The following is a 21428-nucleotide window of genomic DNA, read 5'->3' on the forward strand; positions in this document are numbered from 1 at the left end:
GAGCTGAAAGCTATGCTTCTTTTGGAATAAAAATTTTGAAGTCCATGCATACAATGAGTCTTTAAAACATTCATGGAGAATGCGTATCATGAAAAAAGTGCACATATTTAACAAAACTGTACTCAAATATCCTTTTATTTCATTTTTCCATGCACTTTTTGAAGTTCTCTGGTATATATTTTTCACTGCTAGTCAATGGCAGTGTGAATCATTTCAAATATCTCATCGGAAAGAAAAAAGTTTTCAAACAATAAGGGGAGCTTGAGTGGCTGATGGCGGCGGGGGGGGGGGGGGGGGAGGCTGGTTCCTGGGCCTGACTTCTTGACTACCTCGTGCACCACTTGGGAGGCTTTACCTGCCTGGATTTGCTAATTTTCACGCAAGGGGGGTGGGGTGGAGAGCAGAGAAAACCAGACAAATCTGGTCCTGCAAGAGAGTGAGCTGAAGTGGCCAGGTCTGCGCAGAAGGGAGTGCCTGGCAGTGAAATTCAAAACCAGGCTTCCCGGGTAAGAAGGTGAAAAGAAATGGAGAGGCGGGGCTGGGCCCGGCCTCCTTCCTCCCCCCCGGCGCAGCCCTGACAACAGCTTTCTTTGTGGAGACAATGCACCTGAGGTGAGCCCGGGCTCCCCCCTCCCCTCCCGCTCAAATCCAATTTGCTGGGCAGGTAAGTCCTTCCAGGTGCCCCGAGGTAATCAAGCACCCACAGCCTCCCGTTCCAAATCAAAGCTTTGTCCAGCTCCTTTCACGGAAAAGAAAGAGCCAGACCGAGCCCACGTGAAAGTGTTTTGATTCCTGAGACACAAAACCATTTATTTTTGCTTCGCTTCAGTTTGCAGAGCGGTGCACAAGGCTCCCGGTTGTTGGCGCACATTAATCTTTCACGAGCGACTCAGCAGTGAGGCTCGAAGATAAACAGTGGGTGGAATAGTACACTTTCCCCCGGTCGTGAACCTTCTTCTGACAATAACCCCCTCCGTCTGCGCTCCCCACCTCCGCTGACTGCCACTCTGTGGGCGCAGGCGGCGGCCCCAGCTGCCCCCTACCCCCTCCGCCCTGCTGAGGTAGTTCTCTGATAACCACCTGGGTGGGGCATGCTGCCACTTTCAGTCTGGAAGGAAAAGCCTTTAAATCTGCTTCCTGGGAAGAGAGACAGTGCTGAATTGTCATTTGTCTCCAGAACGCGCAGAAAACATCAATTTCATCGCAGCTCATCAGCGTTGGAAACACCTGCCACTTCCTTTCGCAGTCGCAATTAACATGCTGCATCTCGGCATTGATTGATTCCAAACAGCCTCACGCCGCCGAAGTCAAGGTTGAAATGGAACAGTACAACTTGACATTATTTTTTCACAGTTTTAGAAACACGAACTTATTTTGATGGCCAGAGGAGCTCTGTGATGGTGGGGGATCTAAGTCTTCACGCTTGAGACGAACGTGAGGGGAATAGGTTGGGGCTTATAATAAAAAACAGTCTTTTATCTTTGCATGGGGAGGTACTTATTTCTTGATCTTTGTATTTACTTGGAGGTAGAGAGGAAGACGAGTATTCTTTGTATGTCTCAGCCTCCAGCACAGGGCTGCAGAACCCTATGGGCATGTTAAATAAATAGATCAATAGATGGAAGATTTGGAAGAGCAAGCTTAAAAAAAAAAAAAAAACTGTCCTCTTGGACCAACTTATGTAAAATCCTGCCCTTTTTATTACCCTGAGCCCTTTGGGTTAACACAGGGGTTGTACGAGCTGACTGTGAAGATGGTACAGGCCTGGGCGGCCATGGCGCCTTCAGCGTCCTCAGTGCTTTACCCAGTGGTCTTGTGTGGGACAGTGAAGGGGCCGCCCGGTTCTCATCATAACCCCACTCATATTGCATACACAGAAGCTGCTTCAAAATGTATACTAGTTTACTTCTAAATGCTGATGGCTCAAAATATTATTTTGTTCATCTCCATCCATCTTTAATACTGTACAACTCACTGCCCCAAATGTCTGGGTTATTTGTACATCAAACAGCTTATATACCAATCTTACTGACAATGGGCCTTCTCCAAATTATAACACAGAAAAAACTGAATTATGAAGAAATCATATTACCAATTTGCACAAAATATACAAATAAATAAAAGTAGAGAGATAGCCAGAAGTGGCAGTTGTTATAAGAGGGTAGATAGGTGGATTGGTTGGCAAGTAGGTAGGTAGATGGATGGATGGATGGATGGATAGAAGACAGACAGAAGGGAGGAAGGAAGGAAAGAAAAAAGAACTCCAGTCTTTGGAATTTGGTATGCCACCCCCAAAGACTGTTTAAATTCTACCCAAAATGTTGGCAGGCTCAGAGGAAGACATTTAATTTCTGGCTTATCAGCTGACCGGACCAGCGTCAGGGACATCATCTCAGACCGAAGAGGTTGGTGGGTCTGCACACCTGGAGAAAAATGTGGTCTTGAGGGAGAGCCAACAGCCGCAAAGCACTTCTGTCTGATGACAAACTCAGACACTCGCAGAACAAGAACAGCCAGGACACAGAGTTCTCCAGTCTCTGTTTTGTCAATAACAGATGAAATCTTCAAAGAATCCCATGGATGGCAAAGGAGCCAGCACCTCAGGCCAGCACATTGCCATTTGAAGCCTTCTCTTCTTTGGTCTCCAAATGCAGTCCAGACACCCCAGGAATCCCAAGGTGCCCGTGCACACTCCCTCTATCCCAGCTGCCTTTGCATACTGGAAATGTCATTTTTAAAAAGCCCACCACCAGTTGCCGATTTGGGAGGTGGAGTCCCTGCACTCAGCTCTCCCCGGAAGTCAGATGTGGTTTTGTCCTTGCCCTGGGCAGACACAGCTCCCTGCAGGGGGCGCTGCTCTCCTACGCCCTTTCACTTACAGCACTGACCTCATGCGTGTTTCATCAACAAATGGAAGAGCTTCCCTTTTTGCCATCACCAGCACTTATTGAAAAAAAAAAAAAAAAAGCCCCTCAAAATCATTGAGTTTCTCAAAACGCTTATTATGTTGCAAGGGCCACAAGGACGGTACTGTGGGAACAAAAGCTCCTCTAAGCCCGTGGTATTTGGTGAAAACTAACAATCCCGCTGGCACGAAGCTAAAGTTGGATTTCCTTTTTCCTTTTTAATAAAATTACGGCTCAAATGTTCTATTAAACCCTCATTGCTGATGTATATTCTATTAAGGCTTATAAGTACACCTGGTAAATTAAATTCACCCTGGATTGAATTAACACCTGCTATACCAGTTATTTGCTTTGTGTAATCAGTAATCTCAAGGTTTCCCCTCTTTCTCTGGAAGCACAATTTAAATATTAACCTAATCTTTAACCTGCTGCTGCTTTCTGACATTTGGAAATCAGTCATCCACGAAAAAAAAGAAAAGAAAAGAAAAAAGAAGGCAAATAGGGATATTTTCATGAAAAGGCAGCTTCTTAAAATTTTTTAAATGTGCAACTCAATGAACTGGAGAGGAAGATGACAAGAGCCACAGGAGAGTCACATCTTTGTGTCATTTTATGGGGAAAAACCACGCTGGTCATGTGCCAGGGACACCTCCACGCTGACGGCCCAGCTCGAGTCGGCTGCCAGTTTCAAGAGTCTTTGTGTTTTCTTCTTGCTCGGCTCTGGGGGAACCTTGGGATGCTGTTGTCTGCACGAGGCAGTTCTGATCTACGAGGGAACTGCAGGAGGGTACAACTTAAATTCCAGGCGTGATGGAGCCCACCAAAGCACAGACGAGAAGCGTGCTGTGGCCGTCCCGATGCGGCGTTCCGCCTGCCTCCGGGGAGGGGGGCCTCATCAGGTCCTGCTCAGCTGACAGCCCCTGGGGAACACAAAGCTCTCAAAATGCTGGTCCTCGGCCTTCTCTTTGAGGCGCTGTTCCTCCAAGGAGTCCACGAGTTTGTCCCTTTGCTCCACCACTTTCATCATCTCGGTGAATATTTCCTGCGCCTCGTTGAGAGCGTTCTCATCTTTCTGGTTCTCTAAAGAAACAAGAGAAACAGAGGGCCTTAGGTAAGACTGGGCCCCTGGAGAGCTCTTGGCAAGGGCATCTGGATTGCCCTGCCCTGTCCTTTAATTCCGAGGCAGAGAACAAGGAAACGAATGAAGCACCAAGGAGCTGCCCTTGAAGCCACGGATTAGAAAGGTGGGTGCTTTGTGGGGGGGTCGGCTCAGATTTCATCTTGCGGATACATGGGCAGCGACAGGGGAGCACGCCCTTGTGAGAAGCAGCAGGGATTGCCAGCTGGGCCCTATCGGGTGCCCCAGCCTTGCCTCCCGCCTGAAAAAGAAACCAACAGAGCAACACAAAGGCCACTTTCCATAAACGTAGCTGAGCCGCAGGGAAGAAATCGTGAGAAGTTGGAAGGAAACCACCTGCTTCAGTGCTGCTATTTCAACAACAAGGATCCCTTTTGCATTTGTAGTCAGTGTTGCACATGGTAGCCCTGTCAGCAGAGCCCACAGCCAACCACGGAGAAGCAAAGCGAGGCCACGACGGTCTGATAGGATGAGGTTTCCAGACCCACTCTGCTTTCCCCTGGAACTTTCTGAGGGCATGCCCCTCCTCCTAACTGGCCAAGGTACCTGACTGCCTGGGGGAGACAGGATTGTGAGAAATGGAAGGGAAAGGGTAGAAAACAGGTAGTGAGGGTGTTCTGACCCTCAAAACTGGATTTTAAGGCCAGATCTGTCAATCAGATTGTGGCCTTGGGTTGAGCCTTTTTTTTTTTTTTCGTTTTCTTTTCTTTTGACACAGTTAGAGAGAGAGAGAGAGAGAGAGAGAGAGATCTTCCTTCTGTCTCCCACACGGGTGCAGGGCCCAAGCACTTGGGCCATCCTCCACTGCCTTCCCAGGCCACAGCAGAGAGCTGGCCTGGAAGAGGGGCAACCGGGCAGAATCCAGTGCCCCAACCGGGACTAGAACCTGGGGTGTTGGCGCCACAGGTGGAGGATTAGCCTATTGAGCTGTGGCGCCGGCTGGTTGAGCCTTTCTAAATTCCTGTGGTCCCTCCCATCCAGCACACTGAGTGGGCGGTGAGAAGGTACACAGGCTCTCACCAAGCTGAGTTCTGAGGTCTGGGCCGGGAAGAAAGGAGACACAAGGAATGGGGAATTAAGCAGCACAATCCTTTTGCACGTCAGGTTATATGGGAGGGAGAAGAGCAAGGCAGGAGAGGCCGAGGGGGAGAGCTCTGTGATTGTCTCTGTATTCTGGCCCCCAGAAGCACCTAAGCGGGCAGGAGAACACTGGGGCCCCAGGACTCCTGTGTGGGAAGAAGCCAGCTGGAGGGGCTGCCCTGGGTGTAAGTGGAAGGCAGTACTTCGTGGCTGGGCAGACAGGAAGGCTCTCCCTCTGCTGGATGTGGCCCACATGTCCCAGAGTTGTCCAAAGTCCCACGCTGAATGGAGGGTGTGCCGAGGCAAGGCTGGGCGAGCAAGCCAGGGAACGCCACTAGGCTCCAAAGCACACCACGGGAATGGTAGGAGGTGGCTTCCAGCACCGCACACCTCAGCTACAGGTGCCAGTGAGGGAGCGGCAGCTGGGTGACAGGAGACAGCATGTGGGGGGGGGGGCCTCAGGGAGTCAGGCGCCCTACCCAGCTTCCTAGTTTCCCAAGGCCACATAGACCTGCCTGTGCTCATTACCTGGCAATCCCCTAGGGAGAGATGCAGAAGGAAGTGGTGGCCAATCTCAAGACTGCACAGCTTTAGCGCAGAGAGACTGAGCGCGTCCTACGGGGCGGTTTAAATGATCGCATCAGAGTGAGGTTCCCGGAGAAGGATGTGGAGCGCCTGTTTTCCACCCCCGCTCGCTAGCAGGAAGAAGCTGGTGCACAAGGGGAGCTCAGGGACAGACAAAATGATGCAGCTACACTTTTTCTGGTTCCTTAAAGAGGAGTGAGAAAATATATGACCTTCACTCCTTAGTAAGAATTAAAAATAATAATTAATAAAAAAAGGATCAAGGAAGGCTAATAAAGTCTTTAGTAGTATTTATTTTACTATCCTGAAACAAAGCAAATTAAATTTTTTATCAAATGTACAAACGAGGGGCTGGTGCCATGGCTCACTTGGTTAATCCTTCGCCTGTGGTGCCAGCATCCCATACGGGTGCTGGATTCTGATTCTGGTTGCTCCTCTTCCAGTCCAGCTCTTTGCTATGGCCCGGGAGGGCAGTGGAGGATGGCCCAAGTGCTTGGGCCCCTGCACCTGCATGGGAGACTGGGAGGAAGCACCTGGCTCCTGGCTTTGGATCGGTGCAGCACCAGACATTTGGGGAGTGAACCAACGGAAGGAAGACCTTTCTCTCTCTCTCTCTCACTGTCTATAACTCTGTCAAATTAAAAAAAAAAAAGTAAAAAAAATTGTACAAACGAGATCCAAGTTGCATGCTACGGTTGGCTAATTCAGGCATGTTCCGGTATTGGTACTCCTTATTTAGCCAGCGAGACAATGAACAATTCTCTTGGTAGAGGCTCCTCATGGCTGGAGTCATCTGAGCTGCTTCCCACAGGTACAAGGTGGTGTATATCACTGAATGAAGCCAAGGAGGGGCTTGCTGTGCTTGTGGTTGGCCAAGGGGAGGCTGCCTCTGAACTTTCCTCCGACTGCCAGGTGGGTCGTGCAATGCAAGGAAAAGAATTCTATTCCCAGATGCCTTTCGAGGAAAAAAGTCTATCACGAGCACCCAAAGCGCACGCCCGTACTCACCCTCCTTGAGCATTTTCTCTCTGTATTTCTGCTGCAATCTGCTGTGATGATCTTCTAATTCTAGTTCTTGGGCCCTGGTAGGGGAAGATGTTCACACTTTGTAAGTACTGGGGATTTGTGTGGAATCACTGACAAATTACCCCATGGACAGCAGCCACTACATTGTTTCCCTTCTTATTAGAAGTGGGGTTTTTGGACTCCTCTAAACTGAAAGTTACGCTGCTGCTGGGACCACTCTAGCTGCCTAGAGAGACTACTGATGTGCTGAACTTGAGACAGTGCTGTGACCTCCGTAGGCAGCTTTTGGAAGGCCCTCCAGTCCACCCTTTAGGGAAGAGCTGGAGGTGAGAATGGTGCAGAAATGTCTTACAACAGTCCAGGGGAGAAGTGATGACCAAGTGATGACCAACTCTCTCTTGTAGGAGCAACATGACCCCAAGCCTCGCCTCTAAGAACTCCCGGATCTCTCCGTGTGATTAACAAGAGAACAAAAAAAGGACACTAATGTGAGATGTTTTGTCTGGATGGAGCAGTCAGGTGCAGACTGCTGTCCCTCTGGGTGTAGGAGATGTGGAAGGAACAGTCAAGACTACAGAGGTCCAGCTCAGGAGCTGGAGACTTGGGGTTTCCACCGCAAGGAACAGTCAGGTCAAGAAGTGACGTTGGCTCTTGGTGGTGGGGAACTGACCTGTTTGATGCTTGAGGCTACCCAGCTATATCACAGTGTATGCAAGCCCCCCAGGTGCTGGCACACGTGGGATGGGGAGGCTCCCAAACGCCACTCTGCAGTTCCCAGGGGAAATGAGGACACAAACAGGTGTGGCTGTGACCAGAGATGACAGGGGCGTATGAGATCTCTAAAGGGGAGACAACAGATGAAGGAGAGGGCTGGAGACAGAAACTTGCGAGTACTTACACTTAGAAGTCAAATAACAGAGATGGAGCCAGAAATAATAAGACACAACCCAGTGGTTAGGACAAAAGCAAGAAATGCAGCAACACAGAAACTAAGAGAAAAGTGGTCCAGGGTGTTCACCGCAACACAGCCAGTGAAGAGGGTGAGGGCCGAGACAGGATCTCTTCAGAAAGTTATGGAAAATGCATACCATGAAGAACTGCACATGGATTTCCATTTTTTTGGTACCAAAATAAATTGAGCTTTAAATTTCATTTCCCCACAAACTTTCTGAAGAACCATTTTGTCAGTCTCTGGGTTTCTGAAGGACATCTGCATGGAGTGGGTTGTGACGTTTGGTTGTGACATTTGTCAAATGTGCAAAGACCACGTCAGGGGAATTAGCATATCAACACCTCAAACATTCATCATTTCTTCATGCTGAAAATATTCAAAACTCCCTCTTCTAGTTATTTTGAAATATGCAATAAATTATTATTAACCATAGCTCCCCTGCTATGTTATAGAGCACCTGAACTTAATTCTCCTAACTATATTTTTGTATTCATTAACCAATCCTTTTCTATCTTGCACCCCTCACCCCCAATCCTTTCCAGCCTCTGATAACTACTATGTTACTCTTTGCCTCTTTGAGATCAACTATTTGGGTTTCTGGGTTTGACTTGGTGGGGCTTTTCCTTCTAACCTCTCCCCGAAGTCTTCATGTGTATCTGCAATGAGTGGTGTGTTATTTTTGCTACTTCTACTACTGACATTGCCCTGTTCAATATTTTGCCTGTGTTGTTGACACTGAACTTCTCTTGGCCCACTGTGGTGGCCAACGGAGGGCACTGCTCAGATATTCATTGAAGACAGAACTTCCTGGGAGGAGTGCTGTGAGCTGCCTGCTGTTACAGACCTGTTCCCGTGTCAGGTGAAGGCCACAGTCCCCCCAGGAGACTCCCAGCCACTGAGCACGGCAGAAGTGTAGGAGCTGGGCCTTCCAGCCTGCCATGGATCTCCTGGGCTGGCGATCCCTGCTCCCGTCGGCCTGGCCAAGACTGTCTCAGAGAGGCTCCTTCTGCCCAGTTCCCCTTCCTTCCTCCTCTTTTTACAGCATCCTCAATCCAAAAACCTGAACTCTAGATTTACTCCAAAATCAAAAAGACATAAGGCTCAAAAGTGATTTTCAGAGCAGTTCAGATTTTGGATTTTTGGAATCAGGACACTCAGCTGGTCAAGGTTATGCAAATGATCCAAAATTCAGAAATCACTCTGAAGTCTGAAACACTTCTTGTCCCAAGCACTTCAAAGAAAGAATACACAGCATGGAGCACAACCTCGCTGGGGTCTGAAGACCTCCCTCGTATTTCTGCGTCCACTTCCCCTCCTGCTTCACAGGCACTGCCCCCCGTGAATCCACTCTACTTCTAATTCTGGCTTGGCATGTCTGCTTCCCCAAGGACACAGGTAGACATACCCATCTTGTCCATTTTGGTCTTTTTCCAAACTAATGCCTGTCAACGGAGTCCCGCCATGCCTTTGTCTGGTTCCCGTGTCTGAGTTCTCCCACTTGATCTCTTTTGGAAGGGAAATCCTGGTGCACTTCCCAGGGAAGCTGCATCACTGAACAGCGGCGGAAACAGCCACCGCCTCGCTGGCTCTCTCAGGCAGGCTCTGAGCCAGCTGCTCCTTCTGCACACCTCCGAGGAGGTCTTGCCAGGTTCTCTTTTGGCCACTGCACTGTGTATTTGCATATCTTCCTCCCCTGAAACCACAGGACCCCAGAAGACAGGGACTGAGGCCATATTCATCTTTATTTTCGCAGAACCTAGCCTACTTCCTGGCACACTGAATGTGCTTGCAAAATGTTTGTTGTGTGAACTTTCCAGACCTGGCCCCAATGCACACGGTACAGTTGTATGACAAGGGCTTTGTAGACAAGTGGATGTGAGCAAATTACTAAATTGAGTTTAGTCAACTAAAAAAAAGTAATAGAACAGATAATGCCTGAAGAAGACCCAGACTTCTGGCCTGTTCCTAGCATGCGCTTCCTTCCCTCCAGGATGGAGAGGTGACCTTGGACTTCTTCAGTGTGTGTTGAGATCACTCTACTTTTTCTAGCCAGGTTGCAACCCTCATTCCAAGGGGACATGGGGACAGAGCTCAGTCCTTCATCTCGGAAGCCACAGGGAAGCAGCCAGGCAGAGCTCCACAGAGCCCTTCCCACGATTCCTCTGACCCAGACACAGCCCTCCCCACTGTGACTGCTCTTTTAGCGAGGACAGGGCTGGATCGGAAACCCTTTATCCAGAGGCCCTCCAGCTTCAGACTCATTTCCTGAAATCTCCTTTAGCCCCTGAACTCCACAGAGCAAACAGACAACGGAAGATTCTCTGTTCTAATGCCAGCATGATATGCAAGACGTAAAATATCAATTTGCCTCAATCACTACTCTGTATGCACAAGGAGAAAAAATCCTGGGACTTCAGCCCAGGAGGGTGAGCCGTCCCCCACCTGGCCCACCCCTCTGCTTTCAGGACGCACGGTTACCTGTGTGGCCTGACTTACATGATCAGTAGCTCCGACTCATATCGCATTAATTTATTCTTCTCCAGAACCAGCTGAAACCATTCCTGCAAAAGCTGTGCTTCATCCTGTGTGCCTGAATCTGCTTAAGGAATCAAAGGCAAATGGGTTAGATTGGCATTTCTCTCCCCACGATCAAACTGCCCTGGAGCTACTTTAGCACAGCCCGTGTTTGTAGCAAGAAGGGCTCAGCAGGCAGTCGCTCCCTGACACCCTGTTGATGCCTCGAGGTCATGGGCATGACAAACAGAATCCACCTGTGCCTGCTCTGGGGCCGATCCTGACAGACATATAGGGCATGGCTATCTCAGCTCCAGAGGTTTATGCCCCTAACAACGTTCTACTTCAGCGGATCCTGTTCTGTCTCCTTGTTCATCCTGTGTAAGATTCTTAGGTATATAAGCGTCATATCCTCTGCCAAAGAAAACGCTGGCTGTCAGTTACTGTCTCCTTGTCCCACCGCCTACCCTAATGCTTATGGAGGACTCCCACGGTGTGTGGCTCTCTTCCTGGATCAGGGGAGCTCATGTCAGAGTTGCCCATAGAGGAATACAGCATTCTGAATTTTTGCACAAAGCCAAATGGTGAAAACAATGTTTTTAGCTTTGAGTCTTGTGGAGAGAAAGTTACATCCATATATACTTACAACTTAGATTTCAACCTTTATGAAACAGAATAATCGGGGGCCGGTGCTGTGGTGTAGTGGGTAAAGCCGCCGCCTGCAGTGCTGGCATCCCATATGGGCACCGGTTCATGATTTGGCTGCTCCACTTCCGATCCAGCTCTCTGCTATGGCCTGGGAGAGCAGAAGACGGTCCAAGTCCTTGGGCCCCTGCACCCACCTGGGAGACCCAGAGGGAGCTCCTGGCTCTTGGCTTCGGATCAGTGTGGCTATGGCAGCTGTGCCCATCTGGGGAGTGAACCAGCAGATGGAAGACCTCTCTCTCTCTCTGCCTCTCCCCACTCTGTATAATTCTGACTTTCAAATAAATAAATCTTAAAAAAAAAAACTCAGAATAACCATGAGAAAATTGACAGTGCTTCTTAGATACTATTAGATATTACATGTTTGGCTACTAAAATGTTAAAATCTGTCATAGTTGAGAAGCAGCAACAGGGAGGTGATAATGGTGCCCTTTCACCCTGCAGCGAGAACGTGGGATGCATGGCCATTCTGGATGGGTTTATCCCGGTGCGTCCCATAGGCAGAGGGGGAAGCAGATTTGTCTGACCTTGTGCAAGCTGCTTTACATCTCAGGGCCAATGCTTCACCACTGGTTAGACTGGAATAATATGACACCCAAACAACACAGTAAAGAGCTGCTATTTATCACGCATTGATTATGTGCCGGACCCTGGGCCATGGGCCTCATAAGCAGCGCCTCACTTAACCCTCGCAGAAAACCTCACGGGTAGATTCTCTTGGCATGACCACTTGATAGCGGAAGAAACAGAGGTTTACAAGATCAGAGGTTAAAAGAGCCCAAATTTACAGTAACTTAGAGGTAGGACATGAATTCCAAAGAGATGTTAGGAGTGTGCCTTACCCTAAACACACGCTCTTCGCTGTTGTATAAATCTTTCCCTCCCTCCTTCTAGTCATCATATAAGATAAATAATGCCCCTAGCATGTTACCTTGCACAAAACAAGTAATCCATAACAGTTAGCTCCCTTTTCTTCCTGGCTCCTTGATCGTCTTGTTATTTATAGAGAAACTGACACCCAAAGAGATCTACAAGCATTGCCCAGAATGAAATATTTTATGGGCAAATTGATGCTAACATGCAAATCTTGACTTCTGATCCATCAATCCATCCATCCATCCATTCAATAACAGCAGTTAATCAAATACTTCCTATGTGTTTGGTATTGCCTTAGGCACTGGGAATATAGTGCTATATATTATTATATATCACAAAACAATAAAGCATTGCACCTACCACAAATGATATTGCTACATAATCTTTTGGATGATGGACTCAAAGAGTTAGCATAAAATAGAATGTTAGAGGGGTGGCGCCATGGCCTAGTAGGTTAAGCCTCTGCCTCTGGTGTTGGCATCCCATATGGGTGCCAGTTTGAGTCCCAACTGCTCTACTTCCAATCTAGCTCCCTGCTAATGGTCCAAGTGCTTGGGCCCCTGCACCCACATAGGAGACCTGGAAGAAGCTCCTGACTGCTGGCTTCAGATCAGCCCAGCTCTAGCTACTGCAGCATTTGGGGAGTAAACCAGTGGATGGAAGATCTTTATCTCTCCCTCTTTCTCTGTCTCTCAAATAAATAAATACATCTTTAAAAAATGTAGAACATTAGAAAAGCTGTCGGGGCCAGAGCTGTAGTGCAGTGGGTTAAGCCACTACTTGAGACTCTGGCATCCCATATGTGCAGCAATTCAAGTCCTTGATGCTCTATTTCCAATCCAGCTCCCTGCTAATGTAGGGAAGATGGCCCAAGTGCTTGGGTCCCTGCTACCTAAGCGGAAGACCCAGATGGAATTCCAGGCCTTTATAACCATTTGGGAGTGAACCAGTGGATGGAAGATTTTTTTTTTTTCTCTCTCTCTGTCTCTCCTCTCTAACTCTGCCTCTCAAATGAATGAGTCAATGTCTCTATTAAAAAAAAAAAAAGAAGAAAGCAACAAAAAAATACAAAAGAGAGAGGGCTTTTCTGGTCAGGGCAGGTGTTGGGGTACTAAGGGACCTGGGTTTTGAGCAGTGGTATTGAAGAACAGAGAACACTTTTGAGAGGAAGTAATGAGAATGAAAAAGGGAATTTTCACAAAGAGGAAACAATGTAAGGAAGAACAAGGGGACTGGAAAAAAGACGTGGAGCTGGAGACTGGGCAGGATTTAAGGGGACCTGGAGAGGTGATGGCGAGGCCTGGAACTTTACTGTGATCTCACCACAGAGAGCCCCTAGGGCCACGTGAAGGCATTTGTACTTTGCAGAACATAAAAGGACGTTAAAGGTGGTATAGTCAGAAGATGATATACCAGAGGATGATACATGGGATGGATTAAAGGGGGGTGAGAACAGGGAAGGAAATAGATGGTATTCTTTCCTGGGTTTCTTGAATGAATGAGTGAACAGAAGAATTATAAGTGTACTGGGGGCCGGCGCCGTGGCTCAACAGGCTAATCCTCCGCCTAGCGGCACCAGCACACCGGGTTCTAGTCCCGGTCAGGGCGCAGGATTCTGTCCTGGTTGCCCCTCTTCCAGGCCAGCTCTCTGCTGTGGCCAGGGAGTGCAGTGGAGGATGGCCCAAGTGCTTGGGTCCTGCACCCCATGGGAGACCAGAATAAGCAACTGGCTCCTGCCTTTGGAACAACGGGGTGCGCCGGCCTCAGCGCGCCAGCCGTGGCGGCCATTGGAGGGTGAACCAACGGCAAAAGGAAGACCTTTCTCTCTCTCTCTCTCTCTCTCTCTCTCTCTCTCTCTCTCTGTCCACTCTGCCTGTCAAAAAGTAAAAAAAATAAAAAATAAAAAAAATAAGTGTACTGGGTACCAGTATCCTTTTTTTAAAGTTATTTTTAGTTACTTATTCCATTTTTTAAAAAAAGATTGATTGATTTGAAAGAGTCATAGAAAGAGTAGGAGACAGAGAGAGATCTTCCATCCACTGGTTCATTCTTCAGAAGCCAGACACTTCTTCCAGGTCTCCCATATGGTTGGCAGAGGCCCAAGCACTTGGGCCATCTTCTGCTCTTTTCCCCAGGCCATTAGTAGGGAGCTGGATCGAAAGTGGAGCAGCCAGGGCATGAACTGGCACCCATTTGGGATGCTGGCATTGTAGACAGCAGCTTTACCTGCTATGCCACAGTGCCAGCCCCAGTGCTGACATTTTCTAAGTATTGTTTGTGGTGCTGGGGGACAGAGTTGAGTAAACATTGGCTCCAGTGGTTCAGAAAACTTTTCTTCCTAGGAGCTTGCAGTCCCCAGGGAAAAACCAACATGCACAGCCACACAGAATACCATGTGCCCCTTACTATGGAAACACAGAAGGGCAGCAATTAATTCCGTGTGGAGGAAGTGTGGGGAGGTCTCAGGAAGGAAGTAGCAGGTGAGCTCAGCCAAAAGCCAGGGAGAAAGGAGATCAAGAACAAGGCATTCCAGGGAGTTCGTTGTTGAATGAAAAATGAAGTGTGTCAACCAGAGATCAGACAACACAGAAGTTAAGAGCATATACTTTAAACTCAGACGGGACCAAATGTCTACTCTTCTACCTACTGCTGTGTGGGCTCGAGCAATTAACATCGCCTCCTTGGGTATCAGTCTCCTCACCTGCAGTGGGATGAAGTACTCAAAGCACTTGACTCAGTCCTGGCAGATAACGGGAGCTCAGTAAATTGCAGCCGTCAGTCTCATCCTGCAACGTATGACTGCTGATGGAAGAAAGCTTGGGGGTCAGCTGGTCCAGCCACAGAGACCAGGCAGGTGCTCCCTCAACTCCCTCCTGTCTCCAGGATAATTCTCTGCTGGCCAGGAAGCCCTCTGTCTGGCTGTGTACTTTATGTATTGAAAATCTTTTTTCCATTGGCCTTCAACGGCTTGGCCACCAACCATTGATGCCAGTGTTTACCTCTGGAGGAAAATGTAGAACATGTAACTACATATTTCAGATGAGAGGCCTTCAGATACTGGAAGACAGGTCTCACAACTCACTGCACTTGGATTTTCCACAGTCAACCCCTCCAGATGGTTTGTCATGCCGTCACAGGACAGCTGCCCACCTCTGCTAGCTACCTACTTTTCCAGGATCTATGCGAAAGAGTGCAGGATCAAATATCCACAGCCCAGATGGAGAGATCCCCTCACACATTCATCCTGTGCCCAAGAATTGTAGCCATCTTTTTTCGCAGCTCTTCTTTACTGGAGCTCCTCTTAACTTAGATGTGAACTCTGGTCCTTCCACAATAGAGATGGTTAAGTCTGATGCCTTCAAGTTCTATCTGTGCAACTGATCTTTTTCTACACTTAATTCAGACTGTATATTCAGGGCAGGCATATGCAGGGATGCCGGTGCCATAGGCAGATGCTTAACCTACTACAACACAGCGCTGGCCCCACAAATAAACATTTAAAAAAACTTTACGCTATCCGCGTTGTGGTATGATAGGTTAAGGCATCCCATATGGGCGCCAGTTAGTGTCCTGGCTGCTCCATTTCCCATCTAGCTCCCTGCTAATGTGCCTGGGAAAGCAGTGGAAGATGGCCCAAGTCCTTGGGCCCCTGCCACCCATATGGAAGACCAGAAGAAGCTCCTGGCTCCTGGCTTTGGCCTGGCTCAGTCTTGGCTGTGGTGGCCATATTTGGGAGTAAACTAGTGGATGGAAGATCTCTCTACCTACCTCTCTCTCTCTCTCTCTCTCTCTCTCTCTCTCCTCCTCTCTCTGTAACTCTTTCAAATAAATGAAAAATATTTTTTAAAAAAGACTTTATATGCATTTTGTTAAGTGTCATCTTGTTACCTGTGTCTTATCATGGAGAACTCATCTGAATATTCCATCTAGCTGACTAGATATCTTCTGAGTATTCTGTCTAGCATTTCTCCTAGCTCTGGGATTTCTGCAGAATTGATAAATGGGCATCTTGTACCTCTCAATATGAGATTTATGAGATTGAAAAATGAAATGTCAGATGGGGCTGGCTCAGGAACAGAGCCAACTCATCCATCATTAGGGACCTTCCTCAGCCTTTGAGTGATGCGGGCTCAAGACACCCCAACCTGGTATCATCAGCCCACATTGCTATGTCTTGTCCCTGAGGCAATCATAAGAAACTTTGATAAGAAAACTTTCCTGAAACAAAACTGTACATATATATATATATATATATATGCACCATGTTCACGGGCACTGAAAACCTTAGAGTTCTGGAAGGGAAGTAACATTTGTTTACTACAGTGTCTTGAACACTAATGGCTCCTACTCATCTCTAAATATCTTTTGAGTTCTTTATTAAAAAAAAGATTTATTTATATATTTGAAAGGCAGAGTTACAGAGGGGGAGAGGTAGAGAGAGGTTCACCCCCCTCCCCCAAATGGCCCCAACAGTCGAGACTGAGCCAGGCCAAAGCCAGAAGCCAGGAACTCCATGTGGGGTCTCCCACATGGGTGAGAAGCCCCACGTACTTGGGCCATCTTTTACTGCTTTCCCAGGTGCATTAGCAGGGAGCTGAATTGCAAGCTGAGCAGCTGGGGCTTGAACCGGTGCTCATAGGGGATGCCAGCATTGCAGGTGGCAGCTTAACCCACTGTGCCACAATGCTGGCCCCTACATTTCTTTCTAAACACTTAGCTTCTTAAATAATCATTTCCAGAATTCTGACAAGGATCAGAATTCATGTTCCTTTCCCAGGCGTGCTCATCTCTAGTCTTTGGGTTCCAGAATTCTCCATGAGTTCTCACAGACTGAGATTATGTCTGCAAGTTATTTCAACAGCAGGCATTCGATTCTGTTCATTCAACAAACTCGGATTGAGCAACGCCACATCTGAGATGCTGTTCCTCCTTTCTCCTGGGCTTACACATCCGAATCCACAGCTCTCCTATTTGTCTCACCTATCCGGATTCAATTTCTTCTAGATGTTTGTTTAACATTTCTAAGCTGAGGACCATTTTCCTTGACAGAGAAGACAGAAAAGCCGAGAGTTGAAAATTCTGCCTTTGCTCATCACCTAACTTATACCGTCTGCCACAAGCCCTGGGCCTATCCCTTCTCGTTCTCAATCCAGAGGAAACAGCTTTAAAGGCACGCTCTTGCCGTCTTCAGAGTATTTTGTTGTGTTTTTCAGATTCAGCCTCCTTGCTGTATAGCACCCATCGGTTCTAGCTAGAGCTTAACCCTGACCACATGCCCCCTTTTCAATCTTGCGTGCCTTTCTAAGATGACTCCCCTAGAGAGTGTCCTACAAGACCACGATGGTACCTACGGGCGCTGTGCTCAACGAGCACAGTTCAACTCAGTCACTCAGTTAACTGAATTTTCTTTTCTCAATGGAATAATTGGCAACTTTATTGGCTACAGCCATTTTTTTTAGGGTCTTCCTTTCTTCAGCACTCAAGGAGCTTTGGGGGTATTTGGATGTGGAGTCACGTGCAGGTGTCTAGGGTTTCTACCAAAGTGTCGGGGGTGGACTCCGCTCTCCACCCCAGCGATGCAGGAGATGCTCCTCCTTGATGTCCGTCACCTCTCGGCTATCCGTAAGATTCCCTTCCTGCGGGTCCTGATGAACTCCAGGTCATCACTGCCCCTCCTTTGTGGATATGAAGTGAAAGGGGACGTGTGCTTTGACATCAGTCAGCCTTGGCTCTGCCCTTTACACCTGTGTGACATTGGCCAAGTGACTCATGTTTCTTTGCCTCAGTTTCCCCCGTGAAAAAGGGGATGCCCTCCTCATCCATTGGTTTCAGTGATTAAGTGAGATGCATGCAAAGTGCTTAGCACTGTGCTTGGTGCATAGTGACCATTCAATAAACTGCACTACTGCACTTGTCCTTACTTGTCATTTCTTGTAGTGTTTAGCTCTAAAGTTCCACATGGATTATTTTCTATCCCCTCCCCCGCCTTTTTTTTTTTTTTTAAAGATTTTATTTGTTTACTTGAAAGGCAGAGTTACAGAGACAGAGGCAGAGAGAGAGGTCTTCCTTTCACTGGTTCATTCCCCAGATGGCTGCAATGGCTGGGTCTGCGCTGATCCAAAGCCAGGAGCCAGGAGCTTTTCTGGGTCTCCCATGTGGGTGCACAGGCCCAAGGACTTGAGCCATCTTCTACTGTTCTCCCAGGCCATAGCAGAGAATTGGATCGGAAGTGGAGCAGCCGGGACTCAAACTGGCGCCCATATGGGATGTCAGCTCTGTAGGTGGCACCTTTACCCACTATGCCACAGCACCGGCCCTTCTGTTCCCTGTTTACACTCAGCTAGAGTGGAACCCTTGACTTGATTATATACAGATGAACTTCAACTGCAATTTAACTTCAGGTGAACAAAAACTCCAAAATAATAAATACTTATTTTTTTACTCAAATTTTTCTCAAAAAGGTCCCAGGGCTGAGTGGAACACCACTTCCTAGGAAGACTCCCACAGTGTCTATGCAGACGGTTTGCTTAGCCACACATCTTTCCCAGGTAGTGGTGTGTTAAAAAGCCCTTTCAGGGCAGGCCTGTGACATCTCTGTCTCAGAATCAGGCTGCATCTAGAGTGGTGTAGCCAGGAGGCAAGCAGGCTCTGAGCTAACAGAACGGCCCTGTGACCCAGTCCACATTCTCACCCTCTGCTTGGTTCCTCTCCCCTCATACTATGCCTTTTCCTGGACAAAATGTAAGTCTTCCCAAGGTGAAATAATCAAAACTCAACACAAACCAACTTTTTATTTAATAGAGTCATTTATATTGACCCACTTTTGCCCAAGAGTGCTCTCACGCATGCAAAGCAAATTGTCACTCCCCACTGAAAATCTTCAATAACTCTCCACGATCAAGCTGAAACCACCAAGCCTGGCAAGTCTTTGTTCTTGCTAACCTCAGGGTGACGGACATCTAACGGTCAATAGCTTATTTTCCCTGAATAATAATAGAACAAACGCACAATCTATTCTTTAATGTATTTTTTATTAAAAATTTATTTATTTGAGAGGCAGAGTTACAGAGAGAGAGAGGGAGAGAGAGAGATCAAGGGATCTTCTATCCACTGTCTCACTCCCAAATGACTGCAACAGGTGGAACTGGGCTGAACCAAAGCCAGCAGACAGAAGATTTCCGGGTCTTCCATGTGGGTGCGGGGGCCCAATCACTTGGGCCATCTTCCACTGCTTTCTCAGGCCATCAGCAGGCAGTTGGACCGGAAGTGGGGCAGCTGGGACTCGAACCACAGTGCCCATATAAGATGCCGGCACCACAAGTGGAGGCTCAACTCATTACACCACAGCGCCAGCCCTAAAGTGGTTTTTCAAAAAGCCATTTCCTTTTGTAGGTAATACCAAATACTTTTCTGATTGTGTATTGGTGTGTGGCTTTCCCAAGTTGATTCTTGTTTTGCCGTCTAATTCCTTGGATGTGAGTTGGAACCTCCTCAGGATCTGTGAGAAGTCCTAATTTGGTGTTGGCTGCGATTCTGTTAAAGCTCTTGATGGACATGCTCACTGAGGAGCTGAGGCATTGAAGGGCAACACAGGAGCTGCAGCAGCACCCCCAGCTCTGTGCAAAGTATCTGCCGCCTTTCCCCATGGCCTGGGGGCAGCCCCGCCTTTCCTCCCCTGGTGCCTGGTCAGCTGTCAGGCACTCATCCACAGGCGTGGTTCATTCAAGGCTCTCGCAGCCTTCAGTACCGGAGCCCTGGGTACCTCCACCTCCCACAGGTTCCTTACATACGATGATGCTAATCTAGAAAGTCATGCCGTGGGTCTGGCCCGAGTCAGTCTTGATAAACACAAGGTCACTGCTAGCTCACCATTCCACTCTGAAGGCCAGAGGCTTCTGCAGAAGAACAAACATGCCAGTCCTGCCTTGTTACACCACTTTGTGTCTTGTTTATAATTATGTTCCCATTCATCATAAACAAAGTTTTTCCTGCTTTTAGCTTTATTGAAAGGTATCGTGTGGTACTGTAGTCTTCTACAACTTGCTTGTTTTAAGCCCAATATTTTGTTCTAAAAATGTATCCATGCTGTTCACTTATGTTCATTCACTACTGGATGTATATAATTCAGTGGCACAAATTATCCATTTTCCTATTAATAGATATCTGGGTTGTTCTTGGAGTTCTGTTGTTTGGATTGATGCTGCTATGAACATTCCTGTATATGTCTTCTGGTCCACAGGACGGTTTACCTGGATTATACACTTAGAAGTGAAATTCTTGAATTGGAGGTATGTAAATGTTCAGCTTTATAGCACAAAGTCAAATTGTTTTCCAAAATATTACAATTTATGCTATTAGTGACTTTGAATAAAAGTATCCCAGGACCAGCGCTGTGGCACAGCGGGTTAAAGCCCTGGCTTGAAGTGCCGGCATCCCACATGGGCGCAGCTGGTTCTAGCCCCGGCTGCTCCTCTTGTAATCCAGCTCTCTGCTATGGCCTGGGAAAGCAGTAGAAGATGGCCTAAGTCCTTGGGCCCCCGCACCTGTGTGGGAGACCCAGAAGAAAATCCTGGCTCCTGATCAGCACAGCTCCAGCCATTTCGGCCATCTGGGGAGTGAACCAGCAGATGGAAGACCTCTCTCTCTGTCTCTCCCTCTCTCTGTAACTCTTTCAAATAAATAAAAGAAATATATTTTTTTAAAAAGGCATCTCTTGTGCCTAATCCATGTGAAAGATTTAGTATTACCAAATTTTTAAAGTTTTGTTAATTTTAGGGTTTCTTATTATAGTGTGGATTTGTATTTTTCTAATTACTAATGAGATGAGAGTATCTTTTTCATGTTTGTTAGCCACTTTGCATTCCTCTTCTATGAAATATATGTTCACATCACTTGCCCATTTTTCATCAGGTTATCTGCCTATTTCTTACTGGTTTATGAGCGTTTGGGAATATTCTGTAATACTCTTTTTCAATCATATTGCTTACAGATGTATTTTCTGAATTAGTTTTTCTTTTCATTTCTTTCATGGTGTCCATTGACTTGAAGTCAAAAAAGACCCTTCTTCATGTCTCGAGTTTCATTTTCCACATCGAAGTCTTTCATGTTTATGAACTGATTTGGTTTTTTTGGGGGTGGGTATAGAAAACCAGTTGTTTTGGAATCACTATCACCTGTGATCTGTAATGCTACGCTAGCTTAGGTCATGTGCTCACATGTGTCAGAGCATATTTGGTCCCTTTAGTAAGTTTCAGCACAGTATTACAATTGGCTCTACAAAGGTGGGCCACACTTGCTACCTGATTTTCTCCTAGGTCCTTCACATTTCCAGTGCATTTCCAGGTGATATCTTTCCTGTTATTTCATTTTCTAGGTGCTTGAGGCTAAGAAATAAAAATAGAATTGATTTTTCTAGCTTGGTCTTAGATGCAGTCCCTGGAATATTTGTTTTATTTATTTGAAAGGTAGAGTTGCAGAGAGGGAGGGAGAGACAGAGAGAAAGAGGAAGATCTTCCATCTGCTGAGTCGTTCTCCAAAATGGCTGTAACAGCCAGGGCTACCCCAGGCCAAAACCAGGAACCGAGCACTTCATCTGGGTCTCCCATATGGATGGCAGGAGCCCAAGGACTTGGGCCATCTTTCACTG

General features: G+C 47.4%; 1 protein-coding gene across 1 annotated transcript in view; it reads right to left on the minus strand.

The window, feature by feature from the left end:
• Positions 1-3184: 3184 nt before the first annotated feature.
• LOC133763743 (F-actin-monooxygenase MICAL2-like) overlaps positions 3185-21428 on the minus strand; it is a 54840-nt gene continuing 36596 nt past the window's right edge. The window contains exons 5-7 of the mRNA XM_062197501.1: positions 10184-10283; positions 6718-6791; positions 3185-3986 (exon numbers count right to left, since the gene is read on the minus strand). Coding sequence (XP_062053485.1) covers positions 3802-3986; positions 6718-6791; positions 10184-10283 — 359 coding nt within the window. The 3' untranslated portion in view covers positions 3185-3801. The remainder of the gene's footprint in view (positions 3987-6717; positions 6792-10183; positions 10284-21428) is intronic.

Source organism: Lepus europaeus, chromosome 7 (genome assembly GCF_033115175.1).
Source record: "Lepus europaeus isolate LE1 chromosome 7, mLepTim1.pri, whole genome shotgun sequence".
Lineage (NCBI taxonomy): Eukaryota > Metazoa > Chordata > Mammalia > Lagomorpha > Leporidae > Lepus > Lepus europaeus.